The following is a 19,604-nucleotide window of genomic DNA, read 5'->3' as shown; positions in this document are numbered from 1 at the left end:
GGGTTTTTTTTTTTTTTTTTTGGCTGCTAACTAAAAATAAAGATAAAATAAAATCACCAGGGGAATCCCCGGATTTAGCAGACAGACGCCTACCCCTCGCCTGAACCGGAAGCACCAGGTAACCGAGGAGCTCAAGAGAACAACTCGGCCAAAGTACTGAGGATGAGCAGCAAAGAGCGAGTGACTCCGGATCGGGCTCCGCTTTTTGGCCCCTTTCGGTGACACGCCGGAGCTCGGGTGCATACTGTGAGGCTCTTGCGGGATCCGGCTGCATGAGAAACTAGCAAAGACGCCCCACCATGCAACAGTAAGCGAGGAGCCAAGGCTTCCTACCGGCTAGGAAAAGGAGGTAAGCAACGGTTTTGCGAGAAATACGCGAGCTGCAGGAGCCCTGCTCAGACACGACGTTGTGCGTGCATACAGGTGTCAGTGCATGTGTGTGTTTGGGGGTGAACGACTGTCCATGTCCGCCCACCACCTGGGTATAGCTCCCCTCAGATGTAGAGTCCAGATAGGAGTTGTACTGCAGTGCAGCCCGATTCAGACAGTACACACTGAACAGCTGTCTCTACACATGTCCATGTTTTTGTGAATGACTGCACATGATGCATGCATTTTAGAACTGCACTTGGGTACAGGCCCCCTCCAATGCAGGGCACAAATAGGAAGTGTACTGCTGTTGAGTACATGCATACAGAACTGTACACGTGTACACTGGTGGCACAGGAAGGGCATCGTTTTAATTTTGTTTTAATTTGTATTGTTTTATTGTAAACCACCCAGAGACGTGAGTTTTGGTCGGTATATACCTAACATATGCTAGATAAAATAAGTAGAATGGAATAGGTGGCGGCCCCCCATCCTGTGCCCATTCTCTGACAGCATGTGCACACTGTGGCGGCCTCCCTGATGGAGCAGCCCGGAGTGGGCTGCTCTGTCCCCGTCACTCAGCTGACCATTTGAGTGGTCGACATGGCAGCTGTGTGGTACCAACCACTCCGCTACCCCAGGCTGCTCTATCAGGGAGGCCATTGCCTCCATGCACCCAGGCGCATAGCATGAGAGAAGGGCAGGTCTGGAACTGCTGCTGGCTGCCCAGTGCGGTGAGCACAGTGGCCACGATGGCAGCTGCGCATGGGTTCTTGCGCACAATTACAGCTCCTCCCCTGGTGTACACTGTACACTGTGTACACTGTACACAGATTGTATGTGTGCAGAACATAAGGTGTGACTAGCGCTTGTGTGAATAACGGTACCTGAATATAGATGTGTACATGTGCACACTTATGACTGTCCAAAAAAACCCCATATTCAGACATGAAGTTATATGTGTGAGCAGATGTTTGTGTGAATGTTTTGTATGAATGTACATTGGTTCAAAGTAAGCCATAAAAGGGAAGAAGACTTCCTTCCGAAATGGGAAGGCCTGTCCAAATGAAGAGAACAGAAAGGAACACAAACTCTGGCAAAAGAAATGCAAGGTGACAATAAGGGAGGCAAAAAGAGAGTTTGAGGAACATTTAGCCAAAAGTATCAAGGGGAATAACAAAAACTTCTTTAAGTACATCAGAAGCAGGAAACCTGCCAGGGAGGCGGTTGGGCCATTAGACAATGACGGAATGAAAGGGATTATTAAGGAGGATATGGAGGTTGCAGAGAAGCTAAATGAGTTCTTTGCATCTGTCTTCACGGCAGAGGATACTGAGCATATATCTGTTCCTGAACCAGGCTTTTTAGGGATGGAGGCTAGAGAGCTGAGTCAGATAGTAGTGACAAGAGATGATGTACTAAACTGTCTGGAAAAACTGAAAGCTAACAAATCACCAGGGCCGGATGGCATCCATCCAAGAATCCTCAAAGAACTCAAACGTGAAATTGCCAACCTCCTTGGTAAAATATTCAACTTATCCCTGAAATCGGGCTCTGTACCAGAGGACTGGAGAGTAGCAAATGTAACACCGATTTTCAAAAAGGGACCCAGGGGCGATCTGGGAAATTACAGGCCAGTTAGCCTAACGTCCATTCCAGGAAAATCAATGGAAAGCATCCTCAAGGATAAAATTGTAAAGCACCTAGAAGAACAGGCCCTGCTGGGAGTGAGCCAGCATGGCTTCCGCAAAGGTAATTCTTGCCTCACCAACCTTTTGGACTTCTTTGAGGGTGTCAACGAGTGTGTGGATCAAGGTGATCCAGTTGACATAGTCTACCTGGACTTCCAAAAAGCTCTTGACAAAGTTCCTCATCAAAGACTCCTGAGGAAACTTAGCAGTCATGGGATAAGGGGACAGGTACATGTGTGGATTGCTAACTGGCTGAAAGACAGGAAACAGAGGGTAGGTATAAATGGAGAGTTTTCACAATGGAGGGAAGTAAGAAGTGTGGTCCCCCAGGGATCTGTACTGGGACCGGTGCTCTTTAATTTATTCATAAATGATCTAGAAGCAGGGGTAAGTAGCGAGGTGGCCAAATTCGCAGATGATACCAAACTCTTCCGGGTAGTGAAATCCAAAACGGATTGTGAGCAGCTCCAAAAGGATCTCTCCAAATTGGGGAAGTGGGCGACAAAATGGCAAATGCAGTAGCAAGTGTAAAGGGATGCACATTGGGACGAAAAACCCCAAATTCAAGTATATGCTGATGGGATCCGAGCTGTCGGTGACTGACCAGGAGAGGAATCTTGGGGTCGTGGTGGACAGCTCATTGAAAGTGTTGACTCAATGTGTGGCAGCTGTGAAAAAGGCAAATTCAGTGCTAGGGATCATTAGAAAGGGGATTGAAAATAAAACGGCTAATGCCCTTATTCAAAACTATGATGCGACCACACTTGGAGTACTGTGTACAATTCTGGTCACCACATCTTAAAAAGGACATTGTTGAACTGGAAAAGGTACAGAAGAGGGCAACCAAGATGATCAGGGGCCTAGAGCACCTTTCTTATGAGGCAAGACTACAACACCTGGGGCTTTTTAGCTTAGAAAAAAGACGACTGCGGGGAGACCTGATAGAGGTCTTTAAAATCATGCATGGTTTGGAGAATTTGGAGAGAGAGAAATTCTTTTCCCTCTCACACAACACTAGAACCAGGGGACACTCCATGAAATTGATTGCCAGGAGGTCTAGGACCAACAAACGGAAGTACTTTTTCACACAACGCGTGATCCACTTGTGGAACTCTCTGCCACAGGACGTAGTGACAGCCAACAACCTGGATGGCTTTAAGAGGGGTTTGGATAACTTCATGGAGGAGAGGTCCATCAATGGCTACTAGTCGGAGGGCTGTGGGCCACCTCCAGTCTCAAAAGGCAGGATGGCTCTGAGAACCAGTTGCAGGGGAGTAATGGCAGGAGAGAGGGCACGCCCTCAACTCCTGCCTGTGGCTTCCAGCAGCATCTGGTGGGCCACTGTGAGAAACAGGATGCTGGACTAGATGGGCCTTGGGCCTGATCCAGCAGGGCTGTTCTTATGTTCTTATGTAAACCTGGGTACAGGGCCCCTCCAATGCAGGCTGTAGGTCTGGAGTATATTATCTATCTATATAATTCCCTAAGGCGTACCCGTGGCTAATCCTGTGTGTGGCAGCTCTCGCAAGAGTTCGCAAGCAGAAGCACCGTGGTGATTGGGCAGTGGGGATTCCATCTGCAGACAGGAAGGAGGAGCCTGTGATGGTTAAGGTCAGTTAGAATGCAACTGTTACTGGTCAGAAGATGTTCTTGATTGTAGATTAGAGGTAGATAGATAGATAGATAGATAGATATTGGACAGGGGTCTGTGAAGAGAGAGGTCATGAAGGAGGAAAGAGCCCCTTCACGAGAAAGAGGCTGCCGTTGTGTGAATTAGATGAGGAAACAAGATCTGTTAATTCAGGAAGGAGGAGAGAGAGAGAGAAGAGGGAGAGAAAGCAAGAGGGGAAGAGTGAGTGAAGGAGAGAGAAAGAGAGAAAAAGGGAAGGCAAGAGAGAAAGAAGGAAGGGTGAGGGATGGACCCAAGCCTGTCAGAGGCCTGAGGGGAATGAGTGGCCATGGCGGTGGCAGCAGCAAAGGGCCCAGTCAACAACTGCTGCTGTTTGGGGCTACCAAGGCCATTGGTGGAAGACGGCAGGCAGGCAAGGGACAGGCCCGGGCCTGTCAGCAGCCTGAGTGGAACAAGCGGCCATGGCAGTGGAGGCAGTGAGGAAGGGCCCGGTCAACAGCAGCTGCTGCTGCTCCTATGGGGAGGAGCAGGAGTGGGGCTTGGGTGAGGGTGAGGAGGCCTCTGGGGATAGGAGGCTGCAGCTTGGCCAATAGGCACCACAATGCTGCAGCCGTGACCAAGAGGTGTGAGGAGGATGGAGGAGGAGGAGCAGGAGTGCGACTCAGGTGAGGGTGGAGAGATCTCTGAGGTGAGGGGGGCTGTGGCAGGGGGTGAGGGATGCAATCAAGTACTAGCGTGCAGATGCTCTGTGCAGGTTAAGCTAGTTACTGTATTATTATTACTGTATTATTAGTGATAGTAATTCGTATGAGTGGTAGTACTCTGCAGTATGCTATCTACTGCAGTGTAGATTGAACATGTCCTAATATATGTTCATTGAACATAACATATCAATAGGACTTGGTGCTTCCTTGTTTCCATCCTCTTTTCGAAATAAAAATCCTCCACCCCAAATACATATCTTTCCTCTAAGGACAGCAAATGTGGGGCTAACTCATTTTATTATCCTCACAACAGCCCTGTGAGGCAGGTTGACTTAACTGCTATGGCTGCCTCACAGACTTAGCTCAGTCCTGAACTTGCAAGGAAGAGAGAGTTTGTGCAAGCTATTATCATCGCAAACTGCTCTGGCCCGTCTTGCTCACTATTGGCTATCACCGAAAGCAGTTCTCCAAAGTTTCGAGCAGAACTGTTGTCATTGTTTTCCAGACATCAGGGATTGGACCTGCGACCTTATTGATGCAAGACCCATGCTACTGTATGCCTTTCTGGACACCTCACTCATGTTTTCCATTCTCGTTTAGCTGCTCTGAAATAACTCATCTCACACAAAGCTGCCTTATACTGAGTCGGACCATCCCTTGACCTGTGGGTTTTTTGCAACGCTTAGCAGCAGCTCTCCAGATTTCAAATCAATCTTTCTCATTCGTATTTGGAGCTTTCCCAGACAGCAGGCTTTACTACAGGGTGAAGTACTGAAAGTTACGGATATTTTGAATTTGCCTAAACAACCAATGCAAAAAGTGGATTTTTTGATTGATTGGCTGATTGATTGAGTGCTGTCAAATCGGTGTTGACTCTTAGCAACCACATAGATAGATCCTCTCCAGGATGATCTGCCTTCAAGCTTGGCCTTTAAGGTCTCTCAGTGGTGCATTCATTGCTAACGTAATCGAATCCATCCACCTTGCTGCTGGTCATCCTCTTCTCTTTCCTTCAACTTTTCTCAGCATTATAGACTTCTCAAGGGAGCTGGGTTTTTGCATAATGTGTCCAAAGTGTGATAGTTTGAGCCTGGTCATTTGTGCCTTGAGTGAAAATTCTTTTTATTATTGTTGTTATTATTATTATTATTTTAATTTATTTTACCCCAGATATAAATTGGGCTAAGCTCTAATGAACAATGAAAAACCAGAACTGTGTATGGAGTGGCTCCCAGATAACTTGCCAGGACTTCAACTTAAAGCTGGACAATATGTGAACGCACACTTGCCCTTCCGTGGTTAAGCAGAATAAAATCGTCATCTGGGAATGCTCCTGGAGATGTCCGGGACTGAACCTGGGACCCTCTGTACAAAGCAGATGCTCTACCACTGAGCTAGTGTTGCTTCTCTGGGATTGTGCTCTCACTCACTAACCAAATGTTATATGGAAGTTTTTTTAAATTTTGTTTTTTTAAAAAGACCAGATCATTTTTTTAAAAAAACTTCCCACGTATTCATGGGCTCATTTATGTAAGATCACTAAAAATGAATTCATTACCCTTTAGTGTGCCATATTCCCAACCAGAGTGATAAAAGGATGGATTTTCTCACTGTCTTTGCATATAGTGGGATAGGAATATTAAGGAAGAAGGGCGAAAGGTGTTAAAAATATACTCCCTAAACCTAAAGGAACCCAAAAGTGCATTTTTAGCCTATTATTTTAGGTCTTCCTGGGGGCAGTGCCAAGAGGAGCCCCCTAGGAATCAGATTGGCTGGAGCAGCTTGAGTAGCAGCTATTCCAGCCAGTAAGATCAAAACAAGTTACAGGCAGGGGAGGAGGGGCTGGAAGAAGCTTCCTGCTCTGAAGGTTTACCTAACTGCTGGTAAGTCTGAGCCTTTAGCTTGTTGGGGGGGGGGCACTGCCCCTCCTGCCCTTACTGACCAGCCACGACTGACCTCTATGTGCTATGTAGTAGATAACAGAAGAGCACTGTTGACAGATGATAGCACAAAACATGTTGGAGGATGAGCTGGCGAATAAGACCCTGATGTAGGTCCACCAGGAGGGGGACGGCCACCAGGAACACCCATCATGCCTAGTCCAGCAGATTCAACCAACTCTGGAGACAACATGTACACTTTAATGAATGCCGTACCTCCTGGACCCAAAAGGCCTAATTTTCCAATGGGACCAGGGTCTGATGGTCCTATGGGTGGATTAGGTGGAATGGATTCACATCATATGAATGGATCATTAGGCTCAGGAGACATGGACAGTATCTTGAAAAACTCTCCCAGTCATATGAGCATGAGCAATCAGCCTGGGACCCCTCGCAATTATTGACTGACACTGATTGACAGATTACTGACTATTGACACTATTGACTGATTACTGACATTATTAATGATGTTGCCTGGGTGGATGTGGGGACAGAGTTGACATTAGATATGACAACATCCAGAAAGTGAGAGAACGTTTTGAACATCCAGGATGCTCTACTGTAGACCTGAAGGTGGCAATTCTTCAATAGAAGAACTTCAAAGGAAGATTGTAGTGTGGAACAACTGAATTAAAATATACGCTGGGGCAGTTCACACAGTCATAATGAGGGTAAGATAAGCCTCCTACCCTTATTTGGGAGCTGTGCACACTCCCGCTTGCCGATCTGTCAGTCAAAGCCAAGGCTGAAGGCGCCGTCTGTGCTTGTGTGCTCCCTCCTACCAGGCAGCTGCACCCAGCTGCTGAATGAAGTAGGAGGGGAAGCTGCTGAGTTGCTGCTTAGCACACAAGCTCATATGGTGCCTCAAAGCTTGGTTTTAACGGACAAACCATTTGGCAACTGGGAGTGTGCACGGCTCCCGAGTTAGAATAGGTGTCTTCTCCTGCCCTAATTATGGTTGTGTGAAATGTTTGAGTCTTGTTCCTGGTCTGAATGAGGACCAACCTTTCCTATCATATTGCAATGTTAATTAATTTAGCACTGCTAGGAGAATGTTGCCCTGTCACCTAATGGCGCAGCAGGGAAGTAACTTGCCTAGGGAGCAAGAGGTTGCTGGTTCAAATCCCCACTGGTGTGTTTCCCAGAATATAGGAAACTCCTACATTGGGCAGCAGCGATATAGGAAGATGCAGAAAGGCATCATCTCATACTGCGCGGGAGATGGCAATGGTGAACCCCTCCTGTATTCTACCAAAGACAACCACAGGGCTCTGTGGTCGCCAGGAGTCGACACCGACTCAACGGCACAACTTTAGGAGAATGTTATCACCAACTGTTGCTATTGTGAATTATTGCTATGCTTTTTTGGCAACCTTTGAAGCACATCAGAAGACTAGGCCCCTTGCATTCCCTGTCATTTGACACCCCTGTTCCCCTGCCACCTCCTCAGTACCCAGGTACATACCTGTCCTGTCTACTGAGGATTATACTTCCTGCATCTGATGAAGTGGACTGTACTCCATGAAGTCTTAATGTATTGTTTAGTCTCTAAGGTGCCACAAGACTCTTTATTGTTTTAATTGCTACAGTTGAATATGTGGTCCTGCATAGCTTGTTGGTTTTAGATTACAACTCCCATCATCCCTGGTCTTCAGTCAGAAGTTGTAGTCCAAAACCAACAAGTTACCCAAGACTGCTGACACAGTTATTCCTCTTGAAGTGGTGGTGGTGGTTGTTATGTGTTGCTAATAATAATAATGTACTGCTTTTCAATGAAAAAATTCTAAAAGCAGTTTACATAGAGAAAAAATGGTTCCTTACCCTAGAATCAAAAAAGAAACACATGGTAGACACCAGCAACAGCCACTGGAAGGATGCTGTGCTGCAGATGGAAAGGGCCAGTTGCTCTCCCCACTGCTAAATATAAGAGAATCACTGTTCTGAGAGGCACCTCTTTGCTCAGTTAGGAAGGGAAATCCATGGAAGGCTCCATACAGTGCCTGAGTAACTTATGGAACTTGCTGCCACATGATGTGGTGATGGCCCCTTGCTGTTTACCTAAGCAAAAGCCAGGTAAATAGCAAAAGCAGGAAAATAAGCTGATAGAAACATATTTGCAAAACATTCTGTATATCTTATCCTGCTTTGTTTAAGGTACTAAAAATATACATACCTTGTAAGAGTTTTTGGTTTCATGTTCTAAGAGGAATTAATGTGGAAGAAGGAATCTGAAATCAGTTTGGAGAAATTGGTCAGTCAGTGCAATTTCCAGAGAGACCTGGACATGGCATCATGATATGGTGGTTCCAATATGATTATGGCAGCATGTAATGTGTGCATGTGGTAGTGTGTGTGTGTGTGTGTGTGTGTGTGTGTGTGTGTGTGTGTGTGATGGGGGGGATTGTTATTACAAGAGTTAATGTGAACCTCAAAGAAGTGGGTGATTGTGTCTTCTTCTCCAGGCAAAGCAGTACAGAGCTGTTCTGGATCCCAGAGACAACATGCAGGAGAATTATGAAAACGTCATCTCATTGGGTAAGAATGTGTTGTTTATTTGATACATCAAAAGATTTCTACTCCGCTTTTCTTCCTGATGGGAGTGACCAACTCCTTCTGTAGTTCAAAACGTGTATTTAAAAGCAAAGCAAACACACAGTTACCCACTTCCACTTAAAGAAATGGGTGACTATAGATAGCCATCTGCACCTGATGTGGTCATCTACATCATCGCATCAAGCAGGAAGGAGATTTCCTTACTGCTTGATAGAATGATGCAGATGATCAAACTTCCTTTATGAGGACATAAGCTGAGCTCTGCTGGATCAGACCCCAAAGAGCCACTTAATCCATCCTTCCATTCACGACAGTGGCCAGCCTGTTGTACAAAAATGTTGACTCCATAGAGAACATTCCCCCCCGCCTAGGATTTTTGAACTTTTAAACCACTTTTGGATGCTTCCTCACATTTAAAATAAATCCCTGCAAACAGAATGCTTACACAACAAAGGGGAAAGTTCTAACCCAGCCCTTTGCCTGCTGTGCTGGTTTTATATGAGCCAGCTGGAGTGGTCAGTACCATCTGGGGGACCAGTGCTGATTGTGATTTGTGAGAAGGTCTACATCCCTAGAGATGGGAAATAGGTGATAGCAAAGCAATACTTCCAGCTTTCAGTGTATCATGCTTTTACAAGCTTTTAAACATGTTTAAAACACAAAAACTACTATAAAATTTTATCAATGTCGGAGGAATGAAAATGAAAATTAGGAGGCATATCCTCCAAAGAGTAGTCCCTGGAGAGAGTGCAGCAATGTGTTCGTTGTTACTCTAATCCTGACCCTAACCCTTTCCTCTGTGCAAAAATGACTGCCATTGTATCCTAATCGTTTGGGGGTAGGGATGAAGACGGGGTGAGAACACAGAAGAAGCTGTAAGTGCAACAGTGCTATAACCTCATTTCCTTCTCTAGAGGGGTTGACGTTACCAAAAGTCACTATGAGCATTTGTCCACTGAGGTAGTACCAATGGCCAGAGTTTGTGGGCCTGGTTCATAGACTACCGTATAGCTGCAGGGACGTTTTTTCCCCTCCATGCTGAGGAGCATTCAAAAATGTGGTTCGTTTCCTGAAGTCTGGAGTGGTCCTATCTATTCTACCAGCTCATTCTGCAGCATGCTAGACCAGGTCTTAATCTCAAGTAAATGTGTTTCAGTACAATGAGCCTAATTTTCAGTGAAAACGACACCACACTCTAATCTTTGAGGGGCAGAGCAGTTCAGTGGGTGGATCTGGGAGGTTTCTGGGTCGTGAGGTGAGTCCTAAAGTGAAAGCAGAATGATTTGGGGTGGGAATGATTGCATTAGCAAAGCACTGAATCTAATTTCCTTTTAAATTACATCCTCCCCTCTTTGCCAACCCCACAGCGGAGGAAATTGCAATCAGCTGGCCCCGGATAACTGCCTTTGCTGAATCTCACAGGAGAAGAGGACTGGCGCCTGGTAAGTCGGCATACAGGAAAAAGCCAGAGGCTGCCGAATTAGCCTCCATGCACCTTTCGATCATACCATTCTGGCCGAGGTGTATGCATGTTATGAGAAGTGGTGGGCATGGACACGCAAACTACTTACACTTCTCATGAGTTTTACGCATCTCACTGTAGGGGAGATGTAGGCTTCCCCTACAGACATTTCAAGCCTCCTTTTCAGGCCTCATGAAGTGGCTCTAGCGTGCTTTTCCTACTGTGTTTTGAGGAACTGTGGGGTTCCTTGGAAGCTTATTGGGGTTCCTCAATGAGAAGATCAGTAATGGCAGATACACTGCCCTGAAGGATAGCTAGTCTGCAATTGCCAATCCTCCCACAGCTTCAGGGGAGTGCTTTAGGGCAACTGTCCATTTATGTGAATGGCAGTGGTGCCCAAGAGATCCAGGCTAGTGCCCTCCATGAAATGACTTTGAACCCTAGAATATTTCCCAGGAGTCTCAGCTGCATTCAGGGGATCTGGGCAAGCACAAAGGTCTCCCCCGACAGCCAAATCCATATGGAAAAGGTGAGGGAACATAAGAGAGAGCCCTGCTGGTTCAGGCCAAGGCCTCTCTAGTCCAGCATCCTGTTTCTCACAGTGGCCCACCAGATGCCTCTAGGAAGCCTCCAAGCAGGAGATGAAGGCATGCCCCCTTCCCTGCTGTTGCTCCCCTCAACTGGTATTCGTAGGGATCCTGCCTCTGAACCTGGGGGTTGCATAGAGCCATCAAGACTAGCAGCCATGGACAGACTGGTCTCCACAATTTTTCTAATCCCCTTGTTAAGCCACCTTAGCGAGTGGCCATCACCACGTCATGTGGCAGTGATCTCCATAGATTAAGTATGTGCTGTGTGAAAAAGTACTTCCTTTTGTACTTTCCCTGAAGAAAATCCTGTACTTCTTCTTGTCCCACATTTCCTGCCAATTAGTTTCACTGGATGGGCCTGGCTTCTAATGTTATGAGAAAGGAAGAAGAGAGTTCTACCCACTTGCTCCACACCATGCATAATTTTATAAGCCCCCAAACATTTCCCCCCCTTAGTTGCCTTCATCTAAACAAAAAAGCCCCAAACATTGTAGCCTTTCCTCATAAGGAGCGTCCTCCAGCCCCCTGATCATTTTACTTGCCTTCTTTTGCAGCTTTTCAGTTCTCCATTATCTTTATTGGTGTGTGGTGACCAAGACTGTACACAGCGGGTTGGCATACAGAGCAAGATAAGACCAGTGCTACAAGACAGCAGCCAGCATGGTGTAGTGGTTAGAGTGCTGGACTAGGACCGGGGAGACCTGAGTTCAAATCCCCATTCAGCCATGACACTAGCTGGGTGACTCTGGGCCAGTCACGTCTCTCTCAGACTAACCTACTTCACAGGGTTGTTGTGAGGAGAAACTCAAGTATGTAGTACACCGTTCTGGGCTCCTTGGAGGAAGAGCGGGATATAAATGTAATAATAATAACAACAACAACAACAACAACAACAAAACATCCCAGCTAACTACGTTGGTGCTGCAGGGAAGTGGCTGTTTTTGACATCCTCCCCTTCCCCAGGAAGCCCTGTGGGCCACCTGCAAATATGTCCCTGAGGGTTGTGCAGCCCTAGGGATGTATTTTGAGGTAGCATAGACAGCTTCCTGGGGTGTCAAAAATGGCTGCTTCTCTGTTGCTCCAGTGCAGTTAGCTGGGATGTTCTGTCAGATTGCTCTCTGGCTGCACCAGTGTATTCTTGCTCTGTACGTCAGCCATTATTCCAAATGTGGCTGCACCATAAACTTGTATAACGGCATTATAATATTAGCAGTTTTATTTTCGGTCCCTTTCTGAGCTTTGCCTAGCATGGAATTTACCTTTTCCGCTGCTGCAGCACACTGAGCCAATGTTTTCATTGAGCTATCCACCATGACTACAAGAAACTTTCCCTGGTTAGTCACCAGACCCATCAGTGTATTTGTGATGGCAAAATGTTTTGCTCCGTTGTGCATCAGTTTACTCTTTGTTGCACTGATCTGCTGAACTCCAAATGTTTTGAAAAGGTGGGGTTTTGTTTTGGTTTTTTTTTAAAAGCCTTCACTAATCTAACAAGAGCTAGGATTGCAGGTACAGTTCCCATCCATGTAGAAGCCATCTGCCAGCAATGGAAAACCAAGCCACCTGTGAAGGAGTTGGGCTGAGCAACAGAATACACTTGAGGTTCCCTCCAGTATCAAGAGACCAAAAAAATGTAAATTGCACAGGCAAAGGGGAAGCTGGGTGGGGAAGGGAAGGAAGGAAATTGGATACAGATTTGATGGTTGCTAGGCAATTACCCTTTCTTTGCCGTTCCTCTTTAATTGCTTGCAGATGAGGAGCCAGATTCTCCAGGGTTTCTCTGTGCCTACACAAGGCATGATCTACCAGGCACCTCTGCTGTGTAGCCCCCATTGATTTCCAATGGCACACCCACAATAGATTAAATAAAAAAAACAACCGCAGAGGGACCAGATTGCAGCTGTGAGCACTTTGAAGTGGGTTGCTCCAGGTCCACAAATAAAGTGAGGACCCGAGTGGACTGCCAGCCACGCGGAGCTTGCTTAAAAACATCCAGCGGGGTGGATCAAACCATTTTACAGAAGGGGCACCGAGACTGAGGGAGGGGAACTTGGTCAGTAAGCTGAGCTAAGATTTGAACGCAGATGTCTCAAGATCCAAAGCCACCATCTCTTATGCATGCTGTGGATTTTTCAAAAGAGCAGAAAGTGCTAAAGACTAGCTGAACACAGAATGCTGAGAGAACTCTTGAGCTGTGGGCAGAGTCAGTCCTGATAGCTCTACGGAACCTCCATGTTTCATCTCTCTGAATTCCAGTTGCTGAGGGGTGGCCATAGCAGAAGGGTCTTGCATTTAAGCCCTGCCTGTGGGCTTCCGGGAGGCATCTGGTTGGCTGCTATGGAAAACGGGATGCTGGACTGGACAGATCTTTGACCGGGTCCAGCTGGGCTCTTCGTCTGTGTGGGAGGAGGCAGGGTCAATGAGACATCAAGGGGAATGACGAAATGTGATGCCAGGTCTATAAACCTGTGACAGCCTTTTCAATTCCCTTCTCCCAAGTTTTCTTTGCCAGACCCCCGGAGTTACTGGATTCTCTCGTTGTTCCAGCAGATGATGGGATGATGAGTGACAATGGGAATGAGGAGGAGGAGGAGGTGGTGATGCCGCAGGAAGGAGGGGGAGGAGGAGGAGGAGATGGTGGAGGTGACGTCACAATTCAGAAAGTGGACTCCCAGCCGGACCCTCTGCCAGAGAAGCCCAAGGAGCTCTCTGAACCTGAGCCGAAGGCCAGCGATGAAGGCCAAGGCCAGCCAGTCTTGGATGAGCAGCCAAGGAAGTCCTTGGCGAAGAAGCAGGGCAAGCCACTCGCTCACCATGGCTTCAAGAAGTTCTCTCCACGGAGCCACCATGGGCTGCTGGGCCATGCCGGCCGGTGCCATGATTGTGGCAAGGGCTTTGGCTTTGGCAAGCGTGCACGGCTGCATAGTGGCGTCGGCATGGAGAAGCCCTACAAGTGCAATGAATGCGGCAAGTGCTTCCGACTCAACTCCACCCTGGTGACCCACCAGCGGCGCCACACCAGCACCAAGCCCTACCGCTGTGCCGAGTGTGGCAAGAGCTTCAGCGTGGGCTCGGCCTTCATCCAGCACCAGCGCACCCACGCGGGCAAGAAGACCAGCTCTAGCCCGGCCCGGCCCTGTGAGTGCAATGTCTGCGGCAAGAGCTTCGGCCTCCCCGCCCACCTCATCAAGCACCAAAAGCAGCACCTGGAAGAGAAGCCCTACAAGTGTGAGGAGTGTGGCAAGGGCTTCAACTGGAACTCACACCTGGAACGCCACCGGCGCATCCACACTGGCGAGAAACCTTACGTCTGCGAGGACTGCGGCCGGGCCTTTGCCTGGAGCTCTCACCTTGACCGGCACCGCCGCACGCACGCCGGCAGCACCATCCCGGCCACCACCCCTTGCAAGTGCTGCCTGGCTGTGGCGGCAGCCGCCCCGGCCAGCAAAGCCAGCACCAAGCCTTACCAGTGCCAAGACTGTGGCAAAGGGTTCAACAAGAACGCGGCCCTCTCCAAGCATCGGCGTGCTCACCATGCCGCCGAGAAGCCCTATGTTTGCGAAGACTGCGGCAAGAGCTTTGGGCTGAATGGGGCCTTGCTGCAACACCGGCGTACGCACCATCCGGATGGCTCTGCCAAGCCCTACACCTGCAGTGACTGTGGCAAGAGCTTTGCCTGGAGCTCCCACCTGGACCGGCACCGCCGTATCCATGCCAACGATAAGCCCTACCACTGCGACGACTGTGGCAAGGGGTTCTCCCAGAGCTCCCACTTGGAGCGCCACCAGCGTGTGCACAGGAGCGCAGAGCGGCCCCCCTGCCGCTGCACGGACTGTGGTTTCACGGGAGCCCGGCGGAAGCGCCCCCGTGGGACCTTGCTGCCCTGCAAGTGCAGCGACTGCGGCAAGAGCTTCCTGTGGCGGCGGCCGGCCTGCAGTGAGTGCGGCAGGGGAGGAGGGGAGGGCGTGCGGCACCAAGGCACCCAGACTGGCGAGAAGCCCTACGCCTGTATAGACTGCGGCAAATGCTTTGCCCAGAACTCAGCGCTGGCCAAGCACCGGCGCATGCACACCGGAGAGAAGCCCTACAAGTGCAACGAGTGTGGGAAAAGCTTCAGCGTGCGCTCCAACCTGCTGAAGCACCAGCGCACCCACCTGGGCGAGAAGCCCTACAAGTGCAGCGACTGCGGCAAGGGCTTCATCCAGAAGTCCGACCTCACCAAGCACCGGCGCATGCACACGGGCGAGAAGCCGTACCGCTGCGACGCCTGCGGCAAGTGCTTCAGCGTCAGCTCCAACCTCATCAAGCACCAGCGCATCCACCTGGGCGAGAAGCCCTACGCCTGCGGGGACTGTGGCAAGGCCTTCATCCAGCGCTCGGAGCTCACCATCCACCAGCGCACCCACACGGGGGAGAAGCCCTACAAGTGCAGCATCTGCGGCAAATGCTTCAGCCGCAGCTCCCACCTCAACCGCCACCAGCGCACCCACAGCAATGACAAAGCCTCTGCCGGCACTGGGGCAGCCCCCGCCACGTTGCTTGCAGCTGGCACGGCCAAGCCTGCCCCTCCTCTGCCCGCCTCTGCTTTCTCGACTTCCTTCCCGTCCCCGAGCCCTCTTCCTGCCTTGCCTTCCTTCCCTTCCTCCCCATCACCCCTCCCTATCCCTGCTCTGGACCTGCCCTGGGCCCTGTCTTTCCCACCCCGAGGCTTCCCACACCCAACCTTCGCTTCCCCTGCCCCTTCTGGTGCCCAGGCCTCTTCCTTGATGAACTAAGCCCTCTCCTCCCCATCACCTGCAGCTCCTCTTGTTCTTCCCTCCTCGTTTATAAACTCTCCCCTGCCCCCAAGTTGATGTGACGCAGCATCTGGGCCTGATGGGCCTCTCCATTCTCTCTGATTTGGCCCTGCAAGTTCTTTTCTGTTGCCTTCATCCTCTGCTTGTGGGCTTCCTGGGGCATCCGGTTGACCACTCTGTGAAACAGGAAGCTGGATTCGGTGGTCTGACTGATCCAACAGGGCTTTTCTGACATTGTTCCTCCAGGCTTCACTTCCTCGGCTCAGCAATCAGCTACCTGCTGTTCCATCTTCTCCTCAGCCCATCCACCCGCCCCCTCCCCCAGGCTGCTTTTCTGGCTGTACCTCTGGTTTTTCATGTTCTTCCTTGCTAGAGAGAGTTCTAGCTCCTTTGTTTTTTACTACCTCATAGCACCCGCTCCCCTATCTTTCCATTTCCCTTCCTTCATTTATCACGTCTTGAGTTCATGCCTGTGAGCTGCCTGTTCTCTGTCCGGAATGCTCCTCCCTGGTCCGCATGGCAACACTGAAGTAATTTACTAGGTTTATGCAATTTCTCACACAGGCTCTGGTACCTGATATGGTGTTCTTGGGAATATCTTGTTTTTGCCTTTTAAAATGGTCAAAATTATCGCCTTCATGGTTGGGAAAGGCATGCCTGAAGCCATGGAAGCAACTTCTGGGACCAATATATGCCAGTGTTTATGGGTCACAGCTTCTGTACCTTCCATGGACCCTGGCCATTCCCCCACAACTTCCATTCTTCTTGTCCTACTGCTCATCCTCACCTTTCTCCTTACCAAGTCTTGTTCAGGTCCCTTGAGAGAGAGCATGCAAACTGAACAAGTGGAAGCAAAATAATATATGCTTAATTTAAGTACAGAATTTGGGTTTCCTGGCTACAGAGTGGAGGTCTTTGAAACTTGGTTAGTTTCTGTTTGTAAGCATAAAGTGTCAGCGCTCCTGCAATCGGATTAGTTTTTGTTGGTGGTGGTGGTTTTGCATGTCTTGTCCTTTCCTATTAGCCAGGCAGCCATTCTCCCCTTTACAGAACAATGGAGTCGGAAGGGACCTTAGAGGTCTTCTGTCCAACCCCCAGTTCACTGTAGGCATCTGCTGCTGCATCCTTGACAGGTGGCTGTCTCTGGCTTCTGATGGAAAACCTATACAGAAGGAGAGCCCACCGCTGCATGAGGCAGACTGTTCCACTGTCAAACAGTACAGCTAGGACATTCCTCTTTAGATCTGCCTTCATGAATGCACCACATCTATAGTGCAGCAGTTAGCACTTCCACTACCACTTAGGCAAGTTCCTCACAACACAAGTGCAGCATCGGCACATACAGTTCCCCCCTCATAATACCTTGGCTTTCTTATTCTCTCTCCTTCTGCAACTCAAGGTTGTCCTCCAATTATTCCTTGACTTATCTTCCATATCCTATTTCCACATTCCTTCTGCATCTCTCCTCTGTCTCCTGGTCACAATTCCTGTGTTCTGCCCTAGCCACCCTTCTTAAGTCCCTTCCGTTTATGTGTACAACATAGATCTTGTTGGCCAAATTTCACCCCTGCAGCCCTCATCCCTTTTTACTGCCGTAGTAAACTCAAGGGACTTCATTCAAGAAGTGATTTCATTGAGAAAGCTGCCAACTAAGATGTCCAGCGAGGCACGTGTTACAATCTCCTTTTTGGTTAATATCAGCATCTGAGATGTTAAAAGAAGCACACCTCAGAGATACATGGGGTGGGGTAGATTGCATGTTTCAATGTGCCCATGTGAAAAATCTCCCTGGACATGCAAAGCTAGCATATCAGGGACAAAGCTTCTAGGCTCACCTTCTCCCTGAAGTGTTAGCTTTCTGTATGCAGAGAGGTTTTGAGTAAATTCCCCCATCTGCATATTGGAGGTGACAAAGTCCCCTGAGGACTGTATCATGTGCCTTTGCTAAACGTTTGAATTGGCTCTCTATCTTAGTCTGATGTTCTCCTCAAGCTTTAGCCCAGGGGTGGGGAACCTTGGCCCTCCAGCTGTTTTGGACTACAACTCCCATAATCCCCAGCCACAGAGGCCAATAGCTAGGGATTATGGGAATTGTAGGCCAACATCTGTAGGAGGGCCAAGGTTCCCCACCCCTTCTTTAGCCACTCTGCCCTCTCACCCTGTCTAGCCTTGTGTTCCCAATATGTTCCTGCTCAGAAAACACATCACATTTTGTGATATTGTATTGGTGTAGCAGTACATAAGCACTTATTCCCAGAACAGTAATAGGATAACCAGATGCAGTGGAAGTTAAGGCCCTGTGTCTAATATTGTGTACAAGAGAGAATTTCAGCAGGTGCAAATTTTCCAAAGCTTTCAGTGCTCTCAGAAGAAGCATTTGCCAGATTTCTCTGCATCTAGTCATCCTCCACAGGAAGCCTTAGAATCAGCCCATATCCATTTAAAAATGAAATGGTTTATTAATTAAAACATTGATTGTATGTATTTACTTCTAAAACATTTACCCCACCTTTCTGTAAACCAGTACAACCCCAGCAACCATTTTTTTAAAAAATCAAATAAAAACATAAAATCAAGAACAGTAACAACCATCTCATTTAAAACAGCAGCAAATTAAAGCACTAGCGGCAACAAGGCTTATTGAAACAGAATAGTTTTTATTGTCCATGCAAGGTACACCTTTTTATGGAAGTCATTCCGCAACTTGACGGCCAGAGCAGAAAAGTCTTTGTCTCTTGTACCTCTGACAGCAATGGAGTACAGAGAAGAGCCTCAGCACAGAGTTCCTCAGGTGGGTGTGTAGGCAGGCCTTTAAGAAATAACAATTGTTTGGGGTTTTTCAGGCAGAAGAGTTCTGAGATAGGAGAATGGAATACCATTTCAGACTTCAGGTGGAGGAGATAACATTTTTTTTAAATGTTTTCTTACATTAAAACAATCAAACCCAGACTCCTTGACATTAGAAAACTAGTACAGCAAGGCTAAATATTTTCTTCCTGGTGTGCTAGTTTTCTGTTTGTGGGGAGTTTTCTCATAGAACATGGGATTTCAAAATGGCATCTTCTACCTGCAGTTTGGAGTGGTGCAATCCATCCTATCCTGTCTGCTTTATATCACCTCATTCTGCCAAAATAAAAGGTTTAAACTAAGGTTGACAAATGTGTATAGTTGATCAGTCATCTGGCTTCCCATTAATTAATTGATTTTTCAATACATTTGCCTCATGTATAAAAATAGCTAATATATAAAATATAATCCAGGTTCAGATCTTGCTTTTTTGTTGTTGTTACAAACATTGACTAAAATAAGCCAGGATCACCCCATCCAGATATCACAACAGATCCTAACTTGTTCTGCATTTGAATTGAAAGTAGAATCCTTCCTCTCCTTGGCTGCCATACCACACAAGCCTATGTCAGCCCCATTCCCCCTTATTTTTTCCAATGGGCTTACTCCTGTATAACATCATTTGTTGAGTTCTGCAGCTTGTGTGCAGGCAACATTACTGAGCTGATATATCCTTGTGTGAGGTTCCACCTCCTCCTGTGTAGAGTTCCAGAATCCAGATGGCCTCAGAATTATGGCCACTGGGGGTGTGCTATTCCACTGTCTGGCAATCTGTTCCTTTCACAGACTGCCCCAAGGAACTGCTGCCTCCAACTTTCCAAAGAAGTCACAGAGCTCCTTCTCATGGCAGTTCTCCTCCAGGACTGGTGGTCCCTCATCACTGGCCAGCTCTGGTTTATATAACCCTTGGCAGGTGGGACAAGTCTCGTGAGAACTCAGGCTGCGATCTTGTGTGAGTTGCCCCCAATCCTGTGATGACTCGCCATCTTCAAGTGTGACAGCACGCTGCTATCCTGTGGGGG

The 19,604-nt window shown here is 48.2% G+C and overlaps 1 protein-coding gene across 5 annotated transcripts; it reads left to right on the top strand.

The window, feature by feature from the left end:
* The first annotated feature begins 27 nt into the window (after positions 1–27).
* On the top strand, positions 28–17,731 carry LOC128344431 (zinc finger protein 345-like). 5 transcript variants are annotated; one of them, XM_053294508.1, is made up of 4 exons: positions 28–307; positions 8,797–8,869; positions 10,255–10,329; positions 13,439–17,731. In XM_053294508.1, exons 2-4 carry the CDS (start codon positions 8,836–8,838, stop codon positions 15,712–15,714), a joined length of 2,385 nt encoding a protein of 794 aa, XP_053150483.1. In that variant the 5' UTR covers positions 28–307; positions 8,797–8,835; the 3' UTR covers positions 15,715–17,731. The 5 variants fall into 5 exon arrangements, with proteins under 5 accessions (XP_053150483.1, XP_053150481.1, XP_053150484.1 ...); XM_053294506.1 differs by having other exon boundaries at positions 28–349; XM_053294509.1 differs by lacking the exon at positions 28–307 and adding an exon at positions 3,565–3,671 and having other exon boundaries at positions 13,487–17,731.
* The last annotated feature ends 1,873 nt before the right edge of the window (positions 17,732–19,604 follow it).

The sequence above is a fragment of the Hemicordylus capensis genome, chromosome 2 (assembly GCF_027244095.1).
Source record: "Hemicordylus capensis ecotype Gifberg chromosome 2, rHemCap1.1.pri, whole genome shotgun sequence".
In the NCBI taxonomy this organism is placed as follows: domain Eukaryota; kingdom Metazoa; phylum Chordata; class Lepidosauria; order Squamata; family Cordylidae; genus Hemicordylus; species Hemicordylus capensis.
This window is presented reverse-complemented; position numbering and strand designations above follow the sequence as displayed.

What these genes read in the sequence shown, in the direction of transcription:
- LOC128344431 (XM_053294505.1), top strand. An exon ending in TGAAAACGTCATCTCATTGG is followed by an intron (nt 8,870 to 10,254) that starts GTAAGAATGTGT and finishes CCAACCCCACAG; the next exon opens with CGGAGGAAATTGCAATCAGC. An exon ending in GAGAAGAGGACTGGCGCCTG is followed by an intron (nt 10,330 to 13,438) that starts GTAAGTCGGCAT and finishes CCTTCTCCCAAG; the next exon opens with TTTTCTTTGCCAGACCCCCG.